Source organism: Balaenoptera musculus, chromosome 2 (genome assembly GCF_009873245.2).
Source record: "Balaenoptera musculus isolate JJ_BM4_2016_0621 chromosome 2, mBalMus1.pri.v3, whole genome shotgun sequence".
Taxonomy (NCBI): Eukaryota; Metazoa; Chordata; class Mammalia; order Artiodactyla; family Balaenopteridae; genus Balaenoptera; species Balaenoptera musculus.
In genome coordinates this window covers 102023605-102045893 of record NC_045786.1, presented here as the reverse complement: position 1 = coordinate 102045893, position 22289 = coordinate 102023605, and the positions used below count along the sequence as shown (strand labels likewise).

At 41.8% G+C, this 22289-nt stretch overlaps 1 protein-coding gene and 1 long non-coding RNA gene across 2 annotated transcripts in view; one reads left to right on the top strand and one right to left on the bottom strand.

Annotated features, from left to right (window-relative positions):
* LOC118889885 (dehydrogenase/reductase SDR family member 2, mitochondrial-like) overlaps positions 1-22289 on the bottom strand; it is a 59583-nt gene that overhangs the window by 9685 nt on the left and 27609 nt on the right. Inside the window, exon 2 of the mRNA XM_036842033.1 lies at positions 21390-21567. Within this exon, the coding sequence (XP_036697928.1) occupies positions 21390-21567 (178 nt within the window). The remainder of the gene's footprint in view (positions 1-21389; positions 21568-22289) is intronic.
* On the top strand, positions 1200-14298 carry LOC118891214. The gene is made up of 3 exons (XR_005018911.1): positions 1200-1289; positions 12398-12556; positions 13888-14298. It is a non-coding gene; the product is annotated as an uncharacterized LOC118891214 (long non-coding RNA).

Below are 22289 nucleotides of genomic sequence, written 5' to 3'. Positions count from 1 at the left end.
TCATCATCTGGATTGTTCCTACTCCTTCCTCAAGACTCAGCACAGGCATCGTCTCCTCTGGAGGCAGTCACGTCTGCAGAGAAGCCTTCTTGGATACACCTATTTGGTCTTTCCAACCAAACTCTATGTCTCAGCCCTGTGCCTCCTTCCACCCCCAACGAGGCTGATAGTACCTTAAGGGCAGAGTCAATGTTTTATACTTCTCTAGAGTCAGGTTTGCATTTATTGTTTGGAGTTCTCTTTTTAAAAATGACATCTCTCTTCTCTGTCGATGCCTTGAGCCTCTTATGACACCATGAGGCTTGTGTGTTGTGACCCAGAGAGTCAAAGCCTGAGATTCAGCTGGAGAAAGTGGGCGTGTGGCCAAGCTGATATTGTTTTCTGTTACAATCAGCCTCTTTCTTCCTAAGGAGTGTCCGACAGCACTTTTTTTTTTTTTTTGAGTGTTTACTGTGTATCAAACTCAGGTTCATTAGGTGTTTTCATCTTTATAAAAACCCACTGAGGTATTGATAGGTGATACTATCCCCGTTTACACACAGGGAAACTGGGTCATAGAGAAGTTAAATAACTTGCCCAACCACATGTAATCCCTGTTCATCAGCTGTGGGATTTGTCTCCAAGCCCCATGCCCTTAACTTCTAAGATATCTATTTATAAATATCTATGTGTGTGTGTGTTTTATGGGTCCAATAATGAAATGGATCAAATGTTGTGAGCTTAAACTCAAACAGTTTTGCATCCTGACCCAACACATCTTTGGACGTAAGAGGGTGTCTAAATGTGGGCTGAAGATGAGAACCAAGGTAACTATGGAGCGTCTTTCCCTGTCCTGCCTTCATGTGGGCTCAGCCTGAGCTTCCCCTTAAGGGTTTGCTTGCCTACCCTTTTCCTAATTCCTTGATATAGGAATTATACCTGGAATAATTCTGTTCTTTTTCAAATACTGCATGTCTAAGTCTTGTAGCAAGATACAGGATTTCACAGCCAGTTTTAGAGTCAGGCTTAAATATACAGAGACGATCCTATATTAGACAGTTTCTTGCCAAAGTATGCCTAGTATAGTTTGGCTTTCCTGCTATGAGTCCACATATGCTTTTATGTTGTTTTGTTTGTTTGTTTGTTGTTGTTTTGGGCCGCGCAGAATGCGGGATCTCAGTTCCCTGACCAGGGATCAAACCCGTGTCCCTCTGCAGTGGAAGTGCGGAGCCCTAACCACTGGACCGCCAGGGAATTCCCCACGGATGCTGTTGAGAGGAAGGTGATTTGCATCCTTGGCACCTTGACAGGTAACTGGCATTATAACCTACTCTTGCAAGTATTTGTTTTCTTTTTGATTATTTTATTCAGAACAAATAATAATATGACTCAGGTCATGAAGGTATAACTGTGTTCCTGCCCCAAGAAAGGACCAGTTTGTCCCATCTTCAGGCAGAGGACTCCTAGGAATATCATATAAAATCATATATAAATATATAATTATATCTATACATATACATGTACCTATATACATAATATATACATATATACACACACATGCATGCACTGTAATTTTTTATTTAGCAGCTCTCATCCCATTTGCTTCATTTAACGTTTTTATTTTTCTTATAATTGCTTTCTTTTCCATGGTTCTTGATGAGGCAATTTTGTTCCTTCTATTTGCTCTCTGCCTCCAAATTTACCTTTAGCTTCACCTCTATGTCTCTGAACATATAATCAACCAGGAACTCATGTAACTATATAACTTAGTATGTTTATATAAATGTGTTTACATGCTATACACCACTTTGTAACTTTGCTTTTTTCATGTTATAAGGTGTCTTGGAAATCTTTTTGCATCAGCATTTAGTATATTTACCTCATTTAATAGCAATTCTGCCCTTTTAGGCTGAAGGAGCTCGTGAGAATATACAGAGACTAGCAGCCATGTTTCAATCCTGCAGTAAAGCTGACGTCCAAGTGGGTATTGGTGTTCAAGTTGGACAAAAATCATATTGTAATGGGACCTGGGCTTGGCTGTCAGTGAAGCTGTTCTTCAGAACTCTTAGCGATTAGAAAGTGAGCAAACAAGAGGGCACAGAAACCTGTCACACTGACACAGTGGCAGTAGGGTCTTAAGGAGGCTATTCTCAATCTTTCTACCTTCAAGGAATGCTTGAAATAATTTTCAAGGGACGGTCTCAAGGAATTCTGGCATAAACACTGTTATATTTGAAGCAATGGTTCGTTACTATGATAGTAAATTACAGATATAATAATCCAGTATTAATACTCAGTGTTCTTTTGAGTAGAGAATCATACTTTCTGTGGATCTGTTTACTCTGGCCAATTTATTAGCCTACTCTTTTTGTGCGGTTTCCCCTCCCCACAAAGGATACTCACTCTATTGCACGTAAGTAGTGCACGCGAGGAGACTTCAGTTTTCCCTTGATTAAAAAAAAAATCCTACTTGATTTAAAAAAAAACTTAACTAAATAGGTCTAAAAGTTTTATCACACAATCATACTGGAAGAAATACTAATGAGGTATGGTACATGGTATTTAATATATGCAAGAGTAATTGTTTCTCCTATTTAAAGCTAAAAAGTTTTGTTTTGTTTTTTTTTTTGGCCAATATATCTTGAATAGAATCAGGTAGCTAAAGATTAAGTAATCTTACTTAAAATTAATCTCTTTCTTTCCTTTTCATAAATTTTAAAAACTTTTAAGGCAAACATAATACATTTCTGTTAAATAACTGGCTTAAGCCAAAGCGGGGATTCAGTTTTTGAAAGGTCAGCTTGATAGATTTAACTTAAACAAGGGTGTAAGTTTATTCTAATTAATGTTATTTATAATACAAAAACATTTGACAGTTTTGAAGAGTAAAGCAATTAATCACAAGCCAAAGCAATATGAATAAAAATAGCCTAAGACACTATTTTATTAAGACTGAGAAAGAAATTTCTCACTAAGTGACATGATCAGGCTAAAATAAAAGTCTAGCAATTACAAAGTTATTATGCACATATATAAGTTTCTTGATCTCTTCTGTAGGCCTATATATGCATATAAAATGTTATTTTTGAAGCTAAAAAGAAATAATAAAATCTGTGTTTTTCATTTAAAACCTGTGCTGGAAAATTTATGCTGGGACAGCAGACACCATGTCTACAACCTCTGGTCACCAAGGAGTTTGTCCAGGTTGGAAGAGGACAAAACGAAGAAACTACTGAAACCGGAGGGCAATAGTGTGAAGGAGTTATCCCATTTTGTGAATCAGTGTCATCAGCTTCCTCAAAAACCTTTACTAAAATGATTGTGAGAGTGACTAATTTAGGGGCAGTTTCCTTGCTTTTGAATATTGCAGCATGAAAGAACACATTGGGGTTGATGTAGGACCCACAGCTCACTACTAAACAAATACAGATATCTATGCATGATCCAGACACACAGGAGGTTATTCCTAAGCCTGGTGGACTGGATAAAAGCTGCTCTAACACTTGTTTACTCTGAAGAAGGGGGATTATTCTCTTCCTATAAATGCCTAGTGGAACTCCCCCTATGAAGGGGCTGATATACTTTGTATGCAAACCACGGTGGATTAGTTTTATGGTGACCATGATATTTATCTCAATTGACAAGATACTGTACCAATTCGGACCACTGAGTCACATTTCTTCAGATCAAGGAACGCACTCATCCTCAGAGTAATTTTTTAAAAATTATTAATTAATTAATTAATTTTTGGCTGCGTTAGGTCTTCGTTGCTGCGTGCGGGCTTTCTCTAGTTGCGGTGAGCGGAGGCTACTCTTCGTTGCAGTGCGTGGGCTTCTCATTGCATTGGCTTCTCTTGTTGCAGAGCACGGGCTCTAGGTGTGCAGGCTCAGTAGTTGTGGCGCACGGGCTTAGTTGCTCCGTGGCATGTGGGATCTTCTCGGACCAGGGCTCCAACCCGTGTCTGCTGCATTGGCAGGCGGATTCTTAACCACTGCACCACCAGGGAAGTCCCAGGGTAGTGGTTTGATAGAGAATTGGAACAGACAATTGAACATTGGTTGCCTAGAGTGAGAGGGAGATAAAGGCTTGGAAGGCTGGTTTGTCGCCATCGTGAGTGTGTGCTCCGACTAAACATGGGGTGGATTAGGAGGGTCCCCACTAGACAGATTCCTCCACTGTTCTGGAGAATCTGGGGAGGCATGATGGTATGACTGTACAATGTTTCCCACGGCGGGGAGGATGCTGGTGTGATCATACGATTTTCCCCCATATCACCTCAACTTTTTTCTCTTTTCTACACATCAGCTTTCTTTTTTTCTACCCCATGCAGTGATCCCAGTAAGCTAACTTTCATACTTGCCTACTCTCTTCCTCACTCCCAAGTCCAAGCAGCAGCAGAAACACTTTAAGATCTCCTTTTACAGCATGATTTTTCCAAAGATTCTATTTCCTTTTAAATCTTGTTAATTGAAGCCAAAGTATTTTTCCCAAGCACTTTCATTGGCTTGTTCAACTGGCTCATGTGATAAAAAGGATCTGCTAAGTAGGCGTGTTTTTGGAGCCATTCTTATCTTTAAAGCACTCAGCAGAATCTGGCCCACGGCTTTCTGGAACATACTCCAGAAATTCACCTTTGAGCTCAAATACCCTGTTAGAAGTCTTCCTCTGCTGACCCCGGAAGTTTCACTATGTAGCAGAGATTTTTACGCTTTCTTTGTCCAGGTTTCCCCACAGCTTTAAAAACAAACTTGAGTGACCTGGTCTTTGTTAATAAAGTTAACCATTTTTGTACCACCATCCAGAACTGTTTTTCATTTAATCTCCTAGACTTTTTGACACCATCACCTCCCTGTGAAGAAAGCAGTGTGTTGTGATGACGTCAGAACTGTCTTATTTTACACAAGGGGCAAAGCCTTTCACAGAACCAACCGTTTATAGGGCACCATCAGTACAAATGCCAATATCCTCCAAGATAACCTTTCGTTTCTAGACACTAAACAAAACATGAAATGTATCTTGGCCTTTGCTTGTTTCAGGTAACACTTTGCAGTAGAAATTTTTTCTTGAATTTTACCATTATTTACACGTTAATAAATGTTGCAGCATGACATTCATTAGTAAAATCTGTTGACTTACCAACCTGGATATAGAAGAGGTTGTTTTCAGTTTATTACATAAAAACCTTTTTAACATCATGTGACAAGTCATAAATACATCAACACATCCTGCTACGGAAATTTTTCAGTGTCTTGCATTGCATCTGTCCAAGTATTTTACTCACTATAATTTTACATCCTGGAATTAGGAGATTTTCATCACCTCTGTAATTTTTCCTTTTTAGGCAGTAAGTTTGCTACTCCATCACTTGCCTCCTGAGCTTTTTCACTGACCTTTTTTGTAAACAAAAGTTTTTCTCTGTTTTCTTTGAGATTCCAGTAGCCATTAGAAATATTCAGCACTTTTCTGGGTCAAATGGCTGTGATTTATCGTTAAGTGGCTTTTCCATTTTGCTGGAGCCATTGCTGCATTTGTAAGTTGTTTGCCTCAAATGAAGTACAGTGCACTAGGACAACTTGGATTACCAGCATGTGTAAAAATCCATTGAGGGGGGACTTCGCTGGTGATCCAGCAGTTAAGACTCTGCACTCCCAATGCAGGGGGCCCAGGTTTGATTCCTGATCGGGGAACTAAAATCCCCCATACAGCAACTAAGCCCTCACACTTCAACCACTGAGCCCGTGTTCTCTAGAGCCTGTGTGCCGCAACCAGAGAAGCCCGAGTGCTGCAACGAAGACCCGGTGCAGCCAAAAAAAAAAATCAATTGAGGGGTAGTTTTCATTGTAAAGAGGATTTTTTTATAGACCACTTTTTACAATGGTGCAGTGGAATGACTCAGAAGATTATAATTCTTCATCAGTAATCTTATCAGAATTGTCCATAGGACGCGGCCTAGAATTCTCCTCTTCCGTCTCACACCTTATCTTCAAAAATTGCCCCATTGGACTTGTTTGTGAAATACAAATGCTAGTAAAATATAAAACAGAAGGGCCTAATAACTTAATGAGAGAATTGCAAGAAACAGAAAAATTCGCAGTACAATTCACTTCTAGCCTACGTACTCCAAGTTTGTAACATTTACAATAGCAAAGCTCTTGGGGGGCATCTGTGTGGTATGAAAATTTCCTTCTGATTTTTTGTCAACCCTGTAGAGCTCCTTCACTCCTGCTAGGTGGTCAGTGGTGTGTCAGGGAAGGTTGGAGTGGTAAATCCAGAGGGAGACGGTGACATCATCAGCTACCCCCTCCCTTCCGTGCAATATACAGTGCTTACCAATTATCAGTGTCCTTCCCTATCTCAAATCAAAAACTGAGGATGGGCTCAACCAAATGACCACAGTTCTACCCTCACTGCCACAGGGGGCTTCAAAAGTATTCTAATTAAATTGCTAACGGAGCTGCTCTGTCATTGGCCATCACTGGCGAATTTCAGCATCACCCAATTTGCAAAGTTCAAAACTTGTTTATTATTATGTTTCAATCTTTTTTAAAACATTTATTTTATTTATTTATTTTTGGCTGTGTTGGGTCTTCGTTGCTGTGTGCGGGCTTTCTCTAGTTGCGGCGAGCAGGGGCTACTCTTCGTTGTGGTGCACGGGCTTCTCATTGCGGTGGCTTCTCTTGTTGCGGAGCACGGGCTCTAGGCGCACTGGCTCAGTAGTTGTGGCTCGCGGGCTCTAGAGAGCAGGCTCAGTAGCTGTGGCACACCGTCTTAGTTGCTCCACGACATGTGGGATCTTCCCGGACCGAGGCTCGAACCCGTGTCCCCTGCATTGGCAGGCAGATTCTAAACCACTGTGCCACCAGGGAAGTCCTATTTTTCCATCTTAATCTCTCTTGGAAACTTGATTGAGAAACTCAGACTGAGAGGTTTATATTATAAGTATGCCCAATTTTGCCAGCTTAATAAACAATGACACCCTATTTTGAAATGTCTCCAAAGACCCAGATAATTATGAATTTCAGTTACCTGGGGAGGTCCCTTCCCTACTGTGTCCGGGAAGAACTAGGCATGTTTCTCAGGTCTCATGACCAGTCTGGGCTGCTTACCGGTGTAGCTAAGAGCTCGCATTAAGTGCAAGGATCCAGCAGGCTCTGCTGGGATGTTGCTTCCCTGGAATGGGCCCCAGTTGGGCTGCTATTTCTGCTGCCACTAACACCCCTGCTACCTCTTTGTTTAAATTCTTTGTTCTGCCTTGAAGTTGCAACTGTCTCCGCTACTCCCCTCCTCCCTCTTCACCTCAGACACTTTAATCAATCCTCTCAGAAACTTCCAAGTGACAAAATAAAATTTAAAATATCTGTTCCCCAGAAGGCATAAAGGAACAGACTGATAAATTTGTATAAAAATTTTAAACTTCTGTTTGGCAGAAGACAAGACAGACTGTGAAAATGTAATTGCAGAACATATGATAAAATGGCTAATGGCCTTATTTTGCAAAATAACGTTCATGCAAATGAATGAGAGAAAGTAAAACAACTCAAAAGAAAATACGCAAGTTATAAGAATGGACAGTTCACAGGAAAAGTATAAATGGTCTATAAAATTATGGAAACATTCTCGTCTCCCTCATATTTTAAAAACATGGAGATCAAAACATCAACAAGATACAATCTTTCAACTTTTAGATTGGTAAAAAAGAAAAGCTTCATAATATCCAGAGCTGGCAAACGTATGGGGAAATAGGTGCTTTCAGATGTTTCTGATGGGATTTTATTTTACTTTTTTTAAAGATTCTTTTGATGTGGACCATTTTTAAAGTCTTTATTGAATTTGTTACAATATTGCTTCTGTTTTATGTTTTGGTCTTTTGGCCACAAGGCATGTGGGATCGTAGCTCCGCAACCGGGGATCGAACTGGCATCCCCTGCATTGGAAGGCGACGTCTTAACCACTGGACCGCCAGGGAAGTCCCTGATGGGATTTTATTTTGTTGCAACCTTTGGGAAAGTAATTTAGCCTATCTATGAAATATTTAAGTGTGTGTATATTTTGACTGTATTGATTGAGAAATTTCAGTACTTGGGGTTTACATCGTGAATATGCTTGCTAAAATTTCCCCTAAATTTATGTGCAAGAATGTTTGCAAGACATCGTTTAATAAAAATTTAAAAAGCAAATTTGTTTAATAGAAAACAACTTAAAAAGCAAACTAATATCTATTGGTAGGACATTTAATTTGGAGTATATCAATATAATACAGCTGTTAATAAAGGAGATAGATCTGTAAGAGCTTAAAGGGAAAGCTGCCCAAAGTATATTCTGAAGCAATGAGAACAAGGTAGAGAACAAAGATTTTATTTTTCATTGCAAACCTTCCTGTTCTCTTTGAGGTTTTCCTTTTTTTTTGAGGGAACCTTGGACTTAGAGGATTGAATTCAATACAGTCTTTGGTTCATGGAACTCATTGGTTGGGGTAGGACCCATAACCCCAATCCCCACTTTCATTTGCCTCTTTCCCCTTACAGAAAACCATCCAGTTCAATGTATATGTGTTCAGTTGTATGTGTTCTTTTAAGATGTGTATTGTCTGTTGGGTATGGTGTATTAATTTATGTAAGTGATATACACTCTAGATCTCATTATTTTCTTCCTGTTTTCTCTCGGCATGATGCATGTTGCTCTGGTACGTGTTAATTGTTGCTTCTGACTGCTACACGGTCCTCCTTATTTTCCAGTTTACTTCTTGGATAGGCTCTGGATAACCTCCAGATCCTTACCACCACGAACGGTGGAATAAACCTTCTTGGAGATGTCCTCATGTGAATTTGAGTGGGAATTTTTTTGGAGAAATATATCCAGAAGTGGGGCTTGCTGGTCACGAAATACAATGATGTATAACTGAGAACTGTCTGACTGCTCTCCAGGGTGGCTGCACCAGTCCACACACCCACCAATGGCGTAAGAGGTCCCGCTATCCCCACATCCCTGCCAACACTTGGTATTCTCAGCTTTATTATTTTTGCCAGCTTAATAAAGTAATATCTTATTATTTTGAAACTTTGTGTTACTCTGATAGCTAATGAGTTTGAGCTTCTCTTCACGTGCTTGCCAGCCTTTTTTTTTTTTTTTTTATGAATAGCCCAGTTTGCTTTTTTTTTTTTTTTTAAAGAAATTCACGTTCTTTTATTTATTTATTTATGACTGTGTTGAGTCTTCGTTTCTGTGTGAGGGCTTTCTCTAGTTGCGGCAAGTGGGGACCACTCATCAGCGCGGTGCGCGGGCCCCTTCACTATCGCAGCCTCTCCTGTTGCGGAGCACAGGCTCCAGACGCGCAGGCTCAGTAATTGTGGCTCACGGGCCCAGTTGCTCCGTGGCATGTGGGATCTTCCCAGACCAGGGCTCGAACCCGTGTCCCCTGCATTGGCAGGCAGATTCTCAACCACTGCGCCACCAGGGAAGCCCTTGCCAGCCTTTTTGATTTCCCCTTCTACAAATTGTCTTTTCATTTCCTTTGCCCATTTATCTTTTGGGGTTCCTGTTTTTTAATCTTTTAAGAGTTCCTTGTATATGTTAGATATTAGTTTAAAAAAAAAATAAGTTTTAGGCATCACAAATAACACTCAATTTGTCATCTGTTTGTTAACTTTGATCATATTGTGCTTCATTGAACAAATTTTCCTAATTTTATGCAATTAACTTAATTAGTTTGGCCTTATGATTTCTTCCTGTGCTGTTCTTTAGAAGTCCTTCCCTGCCTCGTATTTCAGAAAGACATTAATCCACAATATTTACCATTAATTTGTAGTCTTTTGCCTTGAGGTCTTTAATCTTTCTGGAGCCTCTTTGTATACTTTAGAAGGTAGGGATTCAGTTTTATTTTTCTCCCTCTAGCGGACCAGTTTTCCCAGCACCCTCTTCTAAACAGTGTGTCCTTTGTCATTAAATTGTGATGCAACATTTACTGTATATCAAATTCTCTTCTATGGGTGTGAACTTTTTCTCAGTTCTTTACTCTGTTCCATTGTCCATTCTTTTGTTCTTATGCCAATATCATACAGTATTTAATTTTTTTTTTTTACCATGAGATATAACACAAAGAAAAATAAAGCATAAATCTACCACTTAATGATTTTAAAATGATTATCCAGGTAATTACCACTCAGGTTAGGAAATGGAACACTGCCAATAACCCAGAAACCCCTGTGTGTTTCTTGTCAATTGTAATGCCTTTCCATTAGTCTTAAAGTAAGTACCAATCCCAAAGTAACTACCATGCTGACATTTATGATAATTAATCCCCTACTTAAAAAATACTTTACTCAGCATGTATCTATAAACCCTACACTTAAGTTTTGCCTGTTTATGAATTTATATTAATAGGATAGTACAGTATGCATTCTTTCATGTCTGGCTTATTTCACTCAGCACTGTCTGTGAGAATCATCCATGTTTTTAGCAGTAGTTTATTGTTTTTAGTTTCTATGTAGTTTTCTGTTGTAGATTAAAGAAATGTCTACAATTTTTCACTCCTCCCTGTACCCATGCCTTTTGCAGTGTGATTTTATAAATAAAAAAATAAATGTATTTATTTATTTTGTCTGCATTGGGTCTTCGTTGCTGCGCGCAGGCTTTCTCTAGTTGTGGCGAGCGGAGGTTACTCTTTGTTGCGGTGCGCGGGCTTCTCATTGCGGTGGCTTCTCTTGTTGAGGAGCACGGGCTCTAGGCATGTGGGCTTAAGTAGTTGTGGCACGTGGGCTCAAGTAGTTGTGGCACGTGGGCTCAGTAGTTGTGGCTCGCAGGCTTTAGAGCGCAGGCTCAGTAGTTGTGGCACACGGGCTTAGTTGCTCCGTGGCATGTGGGATCTTCCCGGACCAGGGCTTGGGAAGATCCCACATCTGCCTGCCAATGCAGGCAACCTGTGTCGCCTGCATTGGCAGGCAGATTCTTAACCATTGCGCCACCAGGGAAGTCCTGCAATGTGATTTTAAAGCTCCTTTCATGGAAACATGGAGTCTATTTTCCTTTCCATTGAATCTAGGCTGGCATTGTGACTTGTTCTGGCCAATAGAATGAGGTGAAAGTGTTACTAAGTCCAAGCTCCTACGGCTCGCTGCACCACAGTCCGATCAATCGAGAGACGAGGTGTTGGGACAAGGAATAGTGACTTTATTCAGAAATCCAGCAGACTGAGAAGATGGTGGACTAGTGTCCCAAAGGACCATCTTGCCCGCGTTTGGATACTAGTTTCTTTTATAGAAGAAAGAGGGGGAAGTGAGGAGGTAAAGTAAAAAAGGTGGTAGGTTGTTGAAAACATTTCCTGGTTCCAGCCAGACTGTGGAGGGGATGTGTTAATTTCTTCTTTCCTGCAGCCATTCACAGGTGAGCCTGGTTGGATGTTTCCTGTGAGCTTAAACAAAGGTATTTTAGCTTAACACTCAGGCATGGGAGGCAGGGTTCTCGGAGATGGGCCATTATGTATACTTTAAGCTATCGGCACCATCCCTTTAGTGATTACCTTGTAAAAAAAGCTATAGAATACAAAGATTAAAGTAAAAGAAACAGATCCAATATGAAGTCAGATTTGTTCTTCCCTATTACAAAAATGACCATGTGCCAGTTCTGAGCTTTGGCCTCCAGAGCTGTTGTGTGTTTCTAATCTATGTATTGGGACCTCTGCCTCTGCCACGTGAACAAGCCTGGGCTAGTCAGCTGGAGCATTGTATACGGGGACCAGAGCTGAGACAGCCTGGTTATCTGAGCTGAGGCCACGGAGACGTGACCGAGAATCTATTGACTTACTATGGTCCCTGGAGAGCTTAGAAGACACTTCTTATACAAATGCAGTGAGGAATATGCTAGTGATGGTTGGGTGCTTCTACCAAGGACCCTGAAAGGATTCCACTAAACCTATGTCACCCTTCCCACTCCTTTACTCCTGCTTCCTAGGACTACATATCAAATAAACTATCTGTACCAAGGTCTTTATCTCAGGGTCTGCTTTCAAGGGAACCAAATTAAGATAACTTGTACCAGGAGTGACCCTAGCAAATAGAGCTTCAGGATGGGATTCTAGAATACTCACTGATATCCAGGACCTCCTTGATGGTGGTGAGTGACATGGTGAGTGAAGTGGATGCCCAAAGTTGACCTTGAGGCAAGGATTTGTGTAAAAATGATTTGTTAGGAAGCGCTCCCATGGGGGAAAAACACTAGGGGAGATAGAAAGTGGGATCAGCACAAGATGGAGGCCAAACAAGAGTGCCATATCAAGCCACATGCCACAGAAGACAACTTTGGTGGCTCATCCCTGCAGGGAGCTTGACATTAGCACTTGGAGGGCAGCTTCAGATGAAGGATGGAGGTTATCATAATACTTGCCCACTGGGAAATCAAGACGCTTCTCTCTCCTTCTCTGCAGGACTCAAATGGAGCACAGTCCCATCGAACATCCAACTGCAACTGTGTCCAAGGATGCCTCTTTGCAGGATGCCAAGAGAATTTGAGACTCTTCTCAAAATCTTCTGACTCGTCTGCCTGTGATTTCCAGCCTGAATTAAGTGATGCTTGTTGGTGATGCGTGAGTACTTTTCAGAATGCTTGAAGATTTAGGAAGCTTCAAGAACGGTTTTATCCTACAAATAAAGTGTGAACTAGGAGTTCAGAAAAAAAATGTGTGGACTGAATTAAGATTATGATAATGCTCATGTGTTTCTAGTTATAGTAGAATCAGTGTCTTCCTGGTGGGATGAGTGATGCTAGTAAATGTTATTTATCTGGTGATCAAAGGTGCTTAGAGAAGGAACTGAGGATGTTTAACAGAGAACAGAGCAGACCAAAATGGGATGGGTAGGAATGATAGAGCTGTGTTATCGTTTGAAGAGCTGTCATGGGGAAAAGAGAATTGACTTGATCAATGGTGCTCCTTGGATAGCTATAAGACCAGTGGGGAAGAGCTATGGGGAGACATTTTTCAGCTCAATTTAAGAAGGTATTTTCAAATGCCCAGAGCTGTCCATAGATAAAAGATACTGCCCTAAGAAATAGTGAATTCCTTAACACTAGAGTTATTCAGACAGAGGATGGAAGATCATTTTGCAGGGGTGTTGTGGAGGGAATTCAAACATCAAATAGGAATTAAAGTTAGATGATATTCCCAACCCTGAAATATGATGATTCTTGTCCTTGATAAAAATAAAGGTGAACTTGCTGGAAAACCAAGAGAACTCTCAACAGCCAGGGTCAGAACAAAAGCCAGTTGAATAAAAGCTTAGTGATGGCATGAAGCTAATCACTGCTTCTAAACCGAGTCATATTAGAAGAAAATGAGCTCCTATACTTGTAATGAGCCTTATTTATGACAGCTTTGCTGAAATCAAATAGTTCATGCTTCAGTTGAATTTAAGTGCAGTGACAATTTACTTAATGAGTCTTCTGGAACAAATTGTTCTTAGAATCAAATTGGCCAAAGTAGAAAGGAAATTATTTACAATACTGAGATGTTTTCTTTAAAGCTTAACAGGATACAGTATAGTGTACCAAAACTCCCACATCTGTGTGCAGTTGTGTAGACCAGAGATATCTCTAGGTATTTTCCATGTCTCTGAGTACAAATGAAGATTAACAGAGATTTAGAAAATTTGAGAAGTCAGAAAAAGATATACTACTGTAATCTACAGGGCCACACATGGAGCCTATTTAGGGAGTCAAGCCCTAGCTCTGAGTTTACTCTGCACATGTGTCCTCAAGAGTCTCTTGGTTAAATATCTCCAGGACAAATGGCTGGGTCATGAGGTAGGTATATATTTAACTTTCTAAGATTGGGAACAATATCACACTCTTGATTATTGTAGTTTTAAAATAAGTTTTGAAATTAAGTAACATTTGCTCTCCAACTTTGTTCTTTTTCAGAGTTGTTTTGGCAATTCTCAGTCATTTGCATTTCCATATGAAGTTTAGAATCAGTCTGTCAATTCCCAGAAAAAGGCCAGCTGGGATTTTGGTTGGGATTGTACTGAATTTATAAATTAATTTGGAGAGAATTAACATCCTAACAATGTTGAGTCGTCTAATCCATGAACAAGGTATCTCTCATTTTATTTAGGTCTTTTAAAATTTCTTTCAACAAAGTTTTGTAGCTATCAATGGACAGGTCTTTCACATATTTTGTGGGGGTCTGAATTGCTGACTGTAATTGTGGGTTTGTCTACTTCTCACAGTTCTATCAGTTTTTGTTTCATGTACTTGGAAGCACTGTTATTAGGTGCATAAACACTTAAGATTGTTATGTGCTTATGTGAATTGAGCCTTTTATCGTCATGAAATGACTTTCTTTATTCCTGGTAATATTCTTTACTTTGAAATCTACTTTGATATTAATATAGTTCAAACTTTCTTTTGATTAGATAGCATGGTGTATCTTTTTTCATCCCTTTTTCTTTTTTTTTTCCTTTTCTTATTTGGTAGGGGGAAAGGGTACTACCATTTATGGACTGTTTGATGTAATGATTAAACAAGTTTTCTTTTAGCAGTCAACTTTGGTTGATTTGGTACAACTGTATAGTTGTATCATTGTTATTCATTTGCTACAAACTAAGTTTTGTTTTTATTTTGGCTGCGTTGGGTCTTCGTTGCTGTGCGCTGGCTTTCTCTAGTAGCGGTGAGCGGGGACTACTCTTCATTGTGGTGCCAGGGCTTCTCATTGCGGTGGCTTCTCTTTGTTGCGGAGCACGGGCTCTAGGTGCACAGGCTTCAGTAGCTGTGGCACGTGGGCTCAGTTGTTGTGGCTCACGGGCTCTAGAGCACAGGCTCAGTAGCTGTGGCTCATGGGCTTAATTGCTCCATGGCATGTGGGATCTTCCCGGACCAGGGATCAAACACGTGTCCCCTGCATTGGCAGGCGGATTCTTAACCACTGCATCACCAGGGAAGTCCCCCTTTTTCTTTTAACTTATTTGTGTTTTTATATTTAAAATGCATTTCCTGTAGGTAGCATATAACTGGGTATTGCTTTTTTAAAAAAATCCAATCTAATGGTCTTCAACTATAAATTGGAATGTTTAGACCATTTACATCTGAATTTGGACTGTAGGTACAATAATATTGAAATGAATATTTAAAATATTCAAATGCAGTTTGAATATGAACTGTGGATTTGGGCGATAATGTTGGGGAGATGTTAACATTTTCTTCAAATTCATAGACAATTTGTCACCCATCTCAGCTGAGGAATATTTAACATGGACCAAGTTTTCATGTTGTCTTCCTCCTGCAGATTGCTCAAGATGAAGTGACATATATTTTTGCTTTAACATTCCTATTTCTAGACTTAAGGGATGCACTTCTGTTTTCATTTTTACTTGCAACATTAACCATGCCCATATCAAAACAACTTCCTTGTACATTAAAATTTCTCAAGTTTGTAGATGAGTTTTATGGATTGCACTTAATTTGTCTGCTTTTTGGTGATAGAGAGAGTGGCTCCTCCTGTAACTCCCAAAGAGACATCTTCAAATCAGACTGCAGGCATGGGTAGCCCTAAGAAGTTTTCCCCTGGAGAGCTAATTCAATCTCTGGTGTATAAGTTTATGGTAACTTCAACCACCCAAGTGGCACTTCTCTGAATTGAGTGCATTGTCCTAGCCTTATCTTCAGGCTATGACAAAGAAGTGGAGAAAATGGTGGGAGGAGGGTGGAGTCAAATTGGAAGTGAGGTGGCATGTGGTAGAGAGAAGGCATAAAGAACATTGTGCACAGATCTGTGGAGCTGTGACATAGACATATGTATGGGCAACTTAATATGTCTCTGAGTTCATCTAACTCAGAGTTCATTGAGCTTCTTGGATGTTTATACTCATATCTTTCATCAAATTTGGAAAAATTTTAACCATTATTTTAAAAAATATTCTCTCTGTCCCTTTCTCCCTTGGCTCCTTCTAAGACTCCCTTGATGCATAAGTTTGTCCACTTGATGATGACCCACAGGCTCTGTTCACTTTTCTTCAAACTTTTTTCTTTCTGTTTCTCAGAGTTGATAATTTCCATTGTTCTATCTTCAAGTTCACTTTCTTCTGCCTGCTCAAATCTGCCTTTGAATCCTTCTAGTGAATTTTTCATTTCAGTTATAGTAATTGTCAGCTCAAGGATTATTTTTTTTTTTACGTTTTCTGTGTCTTTATTGATACTTTAATTTCATTCACCAATTGTTTTCCTGACTTTCTCCACATTTTTCTTTAGTTCTTTGAGCATCTTTAAGGTAGTTATTTTAAGGTCTTTGTCTAGTCTATCTGCCATCTGTTCTTTTTCAAGGTCGGTTTCTGTTGATTTTTTTTTTCCCCTTTGACTGGCCCATACTTTGCTGTTTCTTTGTATGCCTTGTGTTTTTGTTGTTGTTGTTGTAGTTGAACACTTGACATTTGAATGTAATAATGTGGAAACTCTGGAAATCAGATTCTCCCTTTTCCCCAGGGTTTTCTGTTTTTTAAAAAAATTTTTGTAGGCTGTCTCTGTGCTGGGGATCAGCCTGAGGAGTAAACCTAAGGTCTTCTTAGGTCTTTTCTGAGCCTTGAGCTTGCACATTTACTTTGTAAGTTTGCCTGTATATACAGTTTTTGTTGTTATATAAATTTATTTATTTTATTTTACTTATTTTTGGCTGTGTTGGGTCTTCGTTGCTGAGTGCAGGCTTTCTCTAGTTATGGCAAGCGAGGGCTACTCTTTGTGTGGTGTGCAGGTTTCTCATTGCGGTGGCTTCTCTTGTTTCAGAGCATGGGCTCTAGGTGTGTGGGCTTCAGTAGTTGTGGCACACAGGCTCAGTAGTTGTGGCTCCCGGACTCTAGAGCGCAGGCTCAGTAGTTGTGCTACACAGGCTTAGTTGCTCCGCGGCATGTGGTATCTTCCTGGACCAGGGATTGAACCTGTGTCCCCTGCATTGGCAGGCGGATTCTTAACCACTGCGCCACCAGGGAAGCCCTATACAGTTGTTTTTGAATGTCCTAGTCTTTAATGTCTGGCTCCCAAAAGGGGAAAAAGAAAGCAAAATATGAAGTGTGTGGGGGAGAGTGTCAGCCTTTTATTTATTTTAATTACTATTATTTTTAATGATATATTCTTTTTATTTTTGGCTGCACTGTGCTGCTTGCAGGATCTCAGTTCCCTGACCAGGTATTGAACCCAGGCTACAGCAGTGAAAGCCCAGAATCCTAACCACTAGGCCACCAGGGAACTGCCTAGTGTCAGCCTTTTAAATTCCCCCAGAAGTCTCTTCAACCAGCAGAGAAGAGGCTTGCAATAAAGGGGGGAGGTGCAATAACAATGACTGCCTCTTTGTCTGCACTTCTGTGATCAGAAGCAGCAATCAGCAGTCAGAGCACTGATCCCTGATATTTGGAGGATAAGGTCCTTTTAGCTCAAACTGGCTCCTGGAAGCCGTATGCAGGCTCCTCTAGGGACAAACGCACAGCTGTCAACCTACCAGGTGGCTAAGAGTGGGGGATGGGTAATTGCTACTGTGCTAGGAACTGAAATTGACTGAAATTAACTGCAATTTACTATCCAAGCCTTCCCCTGGCAGATTCTGCTGGTGCAGTTGTTGTCTAGGTGGGGATATAGATTCCTGGCCATCTTCCCAGATTCCTCTCTGTGTATACAGTTTTATAGGCTGCAGATACCTCCAGGAACCTTCTGTGAATCCAAGAACAAATTCGGAAAATAGAGATTCAAAAAAGATGTGAAGGGACTTCCCTGGTGGTGCAGTGGTTAAGAATATGCCTGCCAATGCAGGTGACATGGGTTCGATCCCTGGTCCGGGAAGATCCCACATGCCGCAGAGCAACTAAGCCCGGGCACCACAACTACCAAGCCTACACTCCAAAGTCTGAGAGCCACAACTACTGAGCCCGTGTGCCATAACTACTGAAGCCCATGCACCTAGAGCCCGTGCTCCGCAACAAGAGAAGCCACCACAATGAGAAGCCCGCAACAAAGAATAGCCCCCACTCTCCGCAACTAGAGAAAGCCCGCGCAGCAACAAAGACCCAATGCAGCCAAAAATAAATAAATAAATTTATAAAAAAAAATAAAGCAAGGTGAAGAAATATAATACTTTCAACCATTTAAAAAAAAAAAAAGAAAATATGTGAAGACAATATTGTCAACCTTCAGGGTTTCTGGCATCTCATTCTCTGTTCCTGCTCTGTATCACCTCTCTAGGGTTACCTCCTCCTTGGCTTTTAAGTACTCGGTGCCATCTTGCTCATTATCTCCTTCCCTAATAACCTTAGAAAGGGTCTGATGTTAGTCATTTACGTAAATGCTTATTCTTCTTTGCTTCTTTTCAAACTTGATGATCTCTCCAACTTTAAGCAACAGCTATCCTGATTTCTAACTCTTTGCGCCTATCAAAATGAAAGTAATCTGATCCCAACTATATGTGCTTATTATAAATAATAATTGACTTATTATTCTTTAGGGTGAATGATTTTCAGCCATCGTGTTTTTCAGTGAGACTTTTGCATTTTTAGCCTTTCGTTTATAAACGTGAAATGAAAGGTTTTGTCCCCAATTTAATTTGGATTGCACCAAAAGCAGACCCTCAGACCAAAATTTGGGTGTAAGTAGTTTCCTTGGGAGACGAACCAGGGGAGAATCGTGAGGGAATGGGGAATGAAACAGGGAAGGGAGAAGAGCCAATAAAGTGTGTGTTTAAGAGCAAACTCTTGAACTGTGGGCTAGTGCTCACTGCTGGGCACCCTCTGAAACGTTGTATAGAACACACTCTGGCATTGTCCCACCAAGTGACAAGCAGCTGGAGTAGTGATTCCCCAGCTCCCACCCCTTATTGGGGTGGGCTGCTCTGCAGACACTAACTAGTTCTACGTGCAGAGCACAAAACTGTGACCAGAGAAAGCCCGTAGGGAGGGAGACACACGTGTTTGAGTTAGAAGCATTCAGTGTGTATGGGAATTGTCCACTGAAGGTGCTTGTGACTTCAATGTGGGCCAAGGGGATATGGGCGGGATACCCATAGGGTCTGCTACTGTCCCTGACTTTCAGGCATCAAGCGTCTAAATTCATTGTATGAGAGATAATAGCTACTGCCCTGGCACATATCTGTGGAATGCTGAGGTGTATGAATGCAGGTAGACTAAATCTAGTCTCTTAGGATGGGGATCTGGGGAAGAATGAGGACCTAAGAGCTGGTCTTTCCCCTCAGACACCTCCGGCTCTGTCGTGGTCCTTTTCTGTTGTGCAAAACCTGGGGTTCAATTCTTGCTTATGGACTAGCTGTGTGTTCTCAGAGCATTTTCCTTCAATCTCTCTAAGTCTTGGCTTCCTTAACCATAGAATTAATTAGAGATGTAAACAGCAGGCTCACAGAGATGTTTAGGAGATAATCTATAAGAAAGCATTTACTAGTGTGCTCAAAATGCATTTCCCCCTTCCTTACAGCCCTCTCCCTTCCTACCTTTAGTTCCTTCCCTTTTCCAAGACTCAAAAGCACATATTTTATTTTCTGGCAAAGCTGACATTATTTTAGCTGGTTTTATGATAGTTTCATACCACAAGCCCTCTTTTCTGATGTCCTTTATTATTTCTGGCAGTGAAGGTTTTGAACTAGAGTGTGTATTTGGAGCATAGACTCGTCATTAATAGAGGTGTTCCAACACAGTGGCCCAGAACCACATGGGGCCTGCACATCAAGAGGCAAGCCTGAGCTCTGAGCTCATGCCCCTCAGAGGTGGGAGTAGAAGCCAGCTACCACGATGATTGCGCCAGTGATGTAGCTGGCATCTGGAGAGCACAGGAAGGACACCAGTCCTACACAGTCCTCAGGCCACCCCACTCTGCATGGAAAGAGGAGATGGGGCTGAGAGTGGTGACACCTCCCCATGAGCCCTGGACTCCTGTGGGATGCTGTGAAGTCAAGACCCCGAGGGGATGTGTGAAGGGCTGCAAGTGGAGATATATGGGCTCTGCAGGGACTTTTACTCATCCCAGAGCTAGGCGGGTCATCAGATCTCAGAAAGAGGAACGGGTAATAGCCTGCAGAGGGATGGTGTATGATCTTTTATCCATCATAAAGGTTCTGGGATCATGTTAATCCAGATCTACAAAGGACACTGCCTCACTCACAGCCTGCCTCTGTATTTCATGGAGTCCCTTCATATGCTCCCAGAAGGTGGAGTCCTCAAATAGCTAAAGGAAAAGTCAGAAGGTTAGTGCTGCTTGTACAGATGGAGTCACGTGGGCTCCACATCATGCAGGCCTGTGTCTTTGTGGAAGGGCTGCTAGGGGACACTCTGGGCTGGTCCCTCACAGAGGACTGAAGTCCTGATTCTGTTGTTGATCCCAAAGGCTGTGGATCAGAGCATCAGAATGAGAGTCCACAGGTCCAGGTCTAGGAGTCCAGGTCCCTGTGGTGCATGGCCTGGCATGGAAGGCACCGGAACGCTCAGTGGGGCAGGAGCACTCCTTGATCCTCACCACTTGGCTGAAGACTCCTGGCACCAGGCAGATCACCCAGATGTTTGGTGCCAGTTCTTGGTGAGTCCCAGCAGGGTTGTTTTACTGACTTGGTAGGCCCCTAGTTTCTGTGAACAGACAAGAAAGTAGATGACACATATGGTAACTGGGAAGGAGAGTTTCAGTTGAATTTCTAGGCCTGTGCCTAGAAGTATATCCCTTCAGCAGCAATTGCAGAGATCATTGATAATGTCATTAAAAAAGGATAAAATGCTGCCATGTGTATCCTTTCTGGAGAAGGAAGATCTGAGATACCCACTGATCAAATTTTATGTAGGTGTGCCCCACCCAGCAATGGCCTGCTCTGGGATCTTCCTGGACCTCTCCACTTTTCTTGGCAAATGGGGTTGTGTCCTTTCTCCAAATCTAAAGCCATAGAACTTCATACTTACAGCTTCTGGGCGTACACCCCAACTGAGGAGACAAGAACTGCAGAGCTCCCCTGGGAAGAGAAAGAAGGGGTAAATCCAGATGGAGCCACAGATGAATGAAGCAAATACAGACAGCTGGGGCATGAACAGAAGTGGGCACTGAGGACCATGGAGGTGAGCAGGAGGCGTTTAGGTCAGGATTAGAGCCCCCTCCTGCCTTCCTCCAGCCTGTCTCCTCTGTTTAAGAGCATCCTGGGGGCCAGGACCAACTTTTAGTTTTCATGCCACACTTGAAAGCTCAATATCCACTAAGGAGTACTAGTATGGACACTTTTTAAAATATGATCAAAATTTGTCTTTATTCTAGACTATTAATCTCTTTTCTGGCTTGAGGGTGTTCTATACCAGGCATGCTTAGGAGTAATATTAAAAGCACTTACCAATAGATCTTTTGGAATCTCAATCCCAGAAGTTCCATGTTCCCCAGGTTATGGTTTTAAAATAACCACTCTCCCTCACCATGGCCACCAGCTGTTGCCGGTCCTCACCCTTCCCCACGTGGCACACGGTGCCCATCACGTTCAGGCCCACCCCCTTCAATGCTGCCACCACCAGGCCCACATTCTGCTGCTTCTGGCTGCTGACCACCACGTGGGCCGCATCCTGGGCCAGATGCCGGGAGATGGTGAAGCCGATCCTGGGAGCAGAAATGGAGAAGATGTGACGTGTCAGCTTTGGGCTGAGACCATCTCTTCAGGTTGTGCTTCTTTCTCTGAGACCTTATCTCCTGTCCCCTGCCGTTTGGATTCTCTCCACAGCCCAGAGCTGATAAGCCCTCCCTCTACCTATGGATGGTCAGAGGACCAGGAGTGATGGGGTGAGTCAGGGCATGAAGCAAATATCCCAGAGTCACTCGTCACCCAGTGGACCCCCAGGGAGGAGCTCAAAACCACTGTGGACCCTGTGATCACAGTAACCTGATTGACCAATGTCTTCCTGCTGTTGGCTCCGCTGCTGGTCTCCTCCAGGAGAGTGAGACTGCAAGGGGTAGGAGGCCTAGGCCGCCGTCTTAAACATGCTGGCCTCTGTCTGGGTTACCCTCATGATGAACTTGGCCTGGGGAGGTCTCTGATAGAGGTCATGACAGATCCAGTAGGTAGCTTCCCGCTTTCCTCTCTGCTAGCTGATTTCAACGACCTCTTTCTGCACCTGCCCATGTATCCTCACACCTCACATGTTCCTCTGCCAGAACACTCTTGAAGAATAGCCTGTTCTTCAAGTCTCTGCCCCGACCCCCAGCCCCTGGCTCTGAGATTGGAACACAATTGGCATTATCTGTGTTTTCTAAGTAACTAAAAAGTGTTTGCATTCTTAAATTGCCTATTCATATTGTTTGTGCTAAAAAAAAAAAAAAGTTCA